The 6,000-nt window shown below is 44.8% G+C and overlaps 1 protein-coding gene across 2 annotated transcripts in view; it reads right to left on the bottom strand.

Moving 5' to 3' along the window:
• Positions 1–6,000, bottom strand: part of nlgn2a (neuroligin 2a) — a 75,018-nt gene that overhangs the window by 62,012 nt on the left and 7,006 nt on the right. Inside the window, exons 1-2 of one of the 2 annotated variants that reach the window (XM_027028445.2) lie at positions 3,737–3,763; positions 2,174–2,227 (exon numbers count right to left, since the gene is read on the bottom strand). In XM_027028445.2, coding sequence (XP_026884246.1) covers positions 2,174–2,195 — 22 coding nt within the window. In that variant the 5' untranslated portion in view covers positions 2,196–2,227; positions 3,737–3,763. Of the gene's footprint in view, positions 1–2,173; positions 2,228–3,736; positions 3,764–6,000 lie in introns of those variants that run through there. The other variant, XM_027028446.2, reaches the window with a different exon arrangement.

A 6,000-nucleotide genomic window follows, 5' to 3' on the forward strand; every position in this document is an offset into this window, starting at 1 on the left:
GAGGAGCCTCTGTGGGGTGGCAGTGATAGAGATGTGGGAGGAGCCTCTGTGGGGTGGCAGTGATAGAGATGTGGGAGGAGCCTCTGTGGGGTGGCAGTGATAGAGATGTGGGAGGAGCCTCTGATGGTGGCAGTGATAGAGATGTGGGAGGAGCCTCTGTGGGGTGGCAGTGATAGAGATGTGGGAGGAGCCTCTGTGGGGTGGCAGTGACATGTATAAACAGGTAAGCGTGTGTGTGTGTGTGTGTGTGTGTGTGTGTGTGTGTGTGTGTGTGTGTATGTGATGATGATGAATTTTCACTGCATAATCAGTTGCGCGCAGGTGGACACACTTTCACAGGCTGACACAAACAAACACTCACGCTCACACACACATATTAACACTCACTTGCACAAGTGCATGCCAACACGCCTCAGACGTCAGAAGCCTCTCCTTTAGAAATCAAGATCTTTCTCAGCACACCAGTATAATGCTGCCCTGCTCACAAACATTACCCTTCTTCAGTACCTGATTCTGACAAACGCACACACACACACACACACACACACATATTCACTCACACACACACACACACACACACACACACACACACACACACACACACACACACACATTCATACACAACAAGCACAAATGTACACAACAAACACACACACACATACGCATGCACACAAAGCACTCCCACAACATGCACACAAGCCCCCCAGACACACACACACACACACACACACACACACATATACACACACACACACACACACACACACACACACACACACACACACACACACACACACACATATTCATACACAACAAGCACAAATGTACACAACAAACACATATCACCCACACATACGCATGCACACACACAGCACTCCCACAACATGCACACAAGCCCCCCAGACACACACTCACACCCACCCACCCACACACACACACACACACACACTCACACACACACACAGAGCATTTACACAACATATTCAGACTTTTTTTGTACCAGAACTGTCTGTATCCTTTTATACAAGGTTATTATAAGAAGCAATGCCAATGACTTCATTAGTGTTAATCGAACATTAAGACATTAATAGATATTAAGAGAATGCTTTGTTTAAAGGCACTAATGACATATATGTGACTGCCTGTCTCAATAAGAGTGTGCAGTGAGATAGTCTTCCAAAGATCTAACCAGCCATTCATGAATCAAAACACTGCACTAATTCTAAACTGCATGAGTCCCTACCAGGGCAAAGAAAAGCGAAAACACATGGCAAAGAACTCCTTAAAATCAAAAAGCAAAACAGCAAGACCAAAAACGACAAAGAGAGAAAAAGAATCCCTTTGGCGACACAAGAACGGGGGGGGATGGGGAGGTAGAGTCTGGGGCCTTCACAGTGGTAGCAGGATGGGAAGCTCGGAGGCACTGGGTGAAGGAGACCGGCGTTCAACACCATTCCAGAGAGGCCCCCTCGAACACTGAGAAACACCAATGGGCTCACACGTGTGTGCCTCAGTGTCAGCGTGCAACTTTTCAAGCCAACGCAGCCTCCAGGATCTCCTTCTACTTGCCGTATCAGTGGATTTCTTTAGATCTGCAGGCTGGTGCGCACTGCGAGAGCAGATAACGCTGCTCTGGAGGCTCGTCCCCACGCCCCGGCGCACCGAACAGATTCTGCCGGCTTTGCCCTCATTACAGCCAGGGTGATATTTCAGCCGTGATAATCTCGGCCTCGTACAATGCCGCCGAACGCCAAGCAGCAGTTACTTTGCAGAAAAGCTGCAGAACCGGGGCTTTGTTTGAGTATTACGCTCCAAAGCCTCTGTCATCTAGTCCATTAATGGTGATCCAGCTGGATTTCCTCTGTGGCTACACACTCGTTTGGTGAGATTTTGGAACGCTACAGATCCTCTTCACAGAAAGCAGTGATGGCGAGAGCTTTTCACCAATCTTCTTCAAAGACATCCAAAAGCGCTTTCAAGGTATTTCACACAGACACACATATAAATATGATATTTTCACATGTGGGTAATAAATGCTTTTACACATGACTAATAAATACTATTACACATGACTATTCAAGAAGGTTCTGGGATTTCTTTTAATTCCCCCCCCCCCCTCCAAAAAAAGACTTAAAAAATACAAGAAAAAAGGAAAAACATGCAACAAAAATACCTTCATCTCGCGGCCGGTTCATTGTAGATTCATCATGTTTTTTTGTGAGCGGACCTGAGGGTTAAGACAAAAAGGAGGGGGAAGAGAAAAGAGAAAATTCAAAAAAGATTACTGTGGTAAGAAAAAATCAAAAAAGAAAAGAAGAAAGAGCAAAAAAGACAAATCATCAGAGCGTCATTGAGCTTATTTTTCAAAAGAGAAAAGAGCGAAAGAAAACAAAAAAAGGCATCACAAACACAATCAGTGCAAGAAAGACACAAACTGTTGGGCAGATCAAAGCAGTGGATGCTTTTAGATCTGTGTGTGATCAGATTTGTGAATATTCTCTCTGGCTGGTGGGAAATGGTTTGTCATTGTCTGTGCACTCTGTTATTGCCCCCTTCACACTATCTCTAGTATCTTTGGTTCCAGAAGCTTGTTGGGCTTCCGGGGATGACGGAAAAATCAATAGGGTGGAATAAGGAATTAACCTTAGTGGCTGGAAAAACAAGACCCTCCCCCCTCACTCTCCCTCTCTGTAGGAGCCCCCTGCTCCAGTGAGGCTCCCGCCCCACACTCAAAAACACAAAAATGATGTGGGGAGTCAAGGAGCATAGGGGTCCTATAGAGAAACACACACACACACACACACACACGCACACACACACGCACGCACGCACACACGCACACACACACACACACGCACGCACACACGCACACATGCACGCACACACACACACATGCACACGCAAACACATGCACACAAGCACATGTATGCATGCACGCGCACACACACACACACACACACACACACACACTGAGAAATGCTGTGGATATATGTTTAGGGGAGGCTTTTTTTGTCTTTTGCACAAGCAGATGAAACAACACGGTTGACGATTTCTCTGACGTAGTGTCGCTGACATGAAGCTGTATTCATCAGAGCAGATTGTCAGGTGAGGTGATGAACATCACTAAAACATGCAGCCCAGTAGAACAGTCACTGTGTGAGGTCCAAAACACTTGCTCTGGACACAAGGTTTGTGCCTGGGTCGCAGAGAAATGGGTAGAACATCCACTGGGTTTATAATGTGAAGAAAAGAGACAGATGCCAAAAACCTGACAACTGGTATATCTAGAAAAACACGTCGTCTATGGCATATAATCTATGGCCGTCTTGCTCTGTGTATGCAAGCGTGTGGGTATGTGCACAAGGGTGTGTGTGTTTGTTGTTTGTGTGGGAGAGAGAGAGAGCTGAGGGGGGAAGAAGAGAGAGAGAGAGAGAGAGAGAGAGAGTGAGAGAGAGACATTGGGGCGGAGGGAGACAGAAATCAAATCGCCCTCCTCCCGCTGGCTCTGTGAGAGAGATTGAGATCTATTTGAACTCTGAACGGTGATCGTGACCGACAGCCATGGCAAAAAAAAAACTTGAAAAAGAATGGAAGAGAAAAGAGAAAAAGGCCATAAACCCACTTTCTGGCAATAAGGGAAGTTTAGTTTATTAAGGTGAACTCAGCAGCAACCATTTCTCTCCATTTCTATGCAGTGGACATAAATGGTGTACACGCCTCTGGCCAGTCCAGTTACCTGAGAAAATCCATTCAAGCCCTTCTGCGTGCTTCAGTCTGTTCAATGCTGAGTCTCCTCAGCAAGGTCCACTCCTACTCCAGTCACTCCCTCTCTCCTCCTTTGCCTTCCCGTGACTCCTTCTTTTCTCCCCTCCCCTCCCATCATCTCCTCACCCATCCCACCCTTACGGGAGGGGTCCTGGGGACGAGGTTACAGCGGCCCGCTGATGTCATAGGCTTGACGTTTCCACCCGCTACACGCTGGAGCTGTGTCGCTTCAAGCAGACATTCTGTCCTGAGGTCAGTCGCGTATAGCTGTGTGTTCGTCACACACATTTACGGAGGCACGGCCCAGTGTAGGACAGCACATAGATAATAATAATAATACGGTTGCGCTGCATGTACCTGTAGCCTCAGATCAACAACTCTCTGTCTCTCTCTGTCTGTCACCTTTCATTCATCTCTCCTCTTCAAGGATATAATTAAAAATTATAATTCTTTACTTGACACACACTCTTTATCCCTTAACTCCCCTAATAAAGCTCCGACTCTCTGTATCTCTCCCTCTCTCTTTCTCCTTCTCTCTCACTTTAATGTGGTTAAGTTATTGTGTGTTTATGTGTACGTGGTTAGGTTATTGTGTGTTTATGTGTACGTGGTTATTGTGTTTATGTGTACGTGGTTAGGTTATTGTGTTTATGTGTACGTGGTTAGGTTATTGTGTTTATGTGTATGTGGTTAAGTTATTGTGTGTTTATGTGTATGTGGTTAGGTTAATGTGTTTATGTGTACGTGGTTAGGTTATTGTGTTTATGTGTACGTGGTTAGGTTATTGTGTTTATGTGTATGTGGTTAGGTTATTGTGTGTTTATGTGTACGAGGTTAGGTTATTGTGTGTTTATGTGTACGTGGTTAGGTTATTGTGTGTTTATGTGTACGTGGTCAGGTTATTGTGTGTTTATGTGTACATGGTTATTGTGTGTTTATGTGTACGTGGTTAGATTATTGTGTGTTTATGTGTACGTGGTTAGGTTATTGTGTGTTTATGTGTACGTGGTTAGGTTATTGTGTGTTTATGTGTACGAGGTTAGGTTATTGTGTGTTTATGTGTACGTGGTTAGGTTATTGTGTGTTTATGTGTACGTGGTCAGGTTATTGTGTGTTTATGTGTACATGGTTATTGTGTGTTTATGTGTACGTGGTTAGATTATTGTGTGTTTATGTGTACGTGGTTAGGTTATTGTGTGTTTATGTGTACGAGGTTAGGTTATTGTGTGTTTATGTGTACGTGGTTAGGTTATTGTGTGTTTATGTGTACGTGGTCAGGTTATTGTGTGTTTATGTGTACATGGTTATTGTGTGTTTATGTGTACGTGGTTAGATTATTGTGTGTTTATGTGTACGTGGTTAGGTTATTGTGTGTTTATGTGTACGTGGTTAGGTTATTGTGTTTATGTGTATGTGGTTAGGTTATTGTGTGTTTATGTGTACGTGGTTAGGTTATTGTGTGTTTATGTGTACGTGGTTATTGTGTGTTTATGTGTACGTGGTTAGGTTATTGTGTGTTTATGTGTACGTGGTTAGGTTAATGTGTGTTTATGTGTACGTGGTTAGGTTATTGTGTGTTTATGTGTACGTGGTTATTGTGTGTTTATGTGTACGTGGTTAGGTTATTGTGTGTTTATGTGTACATGGTTAGGTTAATGTGTGTTTATGTGTACGTGGTTAGGTTAATGTGTGTTTATGTGTACGTGGTTAGGTTATTGTGTGTTTATGTGTATGTGGTTAGGTTAATGTGACCATGCAGCATATCATTCAGTGTTCTTTAATGAGTTTGTGCCTGCCTGCATGCAAACATCTGTATGTGCCTGCTTAAGGTTTTGTGTGTGTGTGTGTGTGTATGTGTGTGTGTGTGTATGTGTGTGCATGTGGGTGGATGTAAGACACACACATACACACATACAGAGCAAGCCTCATCAGCGGATGTCAATCGAAACGGCACATTCTTTCTCTGATTTGAGTGCCAGGTCTTGTAATCAGAGGGCCACATGGGTCTAACAGGTAAACGATGGCAATCTCCTTCGGCCTCCGTAACCTCATGCAGCAAGGAAACGGTCCCAGCTGCTCCTGACATCAGCAGGGCGGAGCTCTGCCGTGACGCCCGGAGCCCGTACAGGCCTCTCTGCTGCTAATCTGAGCTGGTATGATGACCTGAACACTCAGATGGCTTTAGGACATGGTGTGCAATAACGGACTCGGCTCCAAAAGCTCCTCTCTCCTGCC

This window comes from Electrophorus electricus, chromosome 19, assembly GCF_013358815.1.
Source record: "Electrophorus electricus isolate fEleEle1 chromosome 19, fEleEle1.pri, whole genome shotgun sequence".
NCBI lineage: Eukaryota > Metazoa > Chordata > Actinopteri > Gymnotiformes > Gymnotidae > Electrophorus > Electrophorus electricus.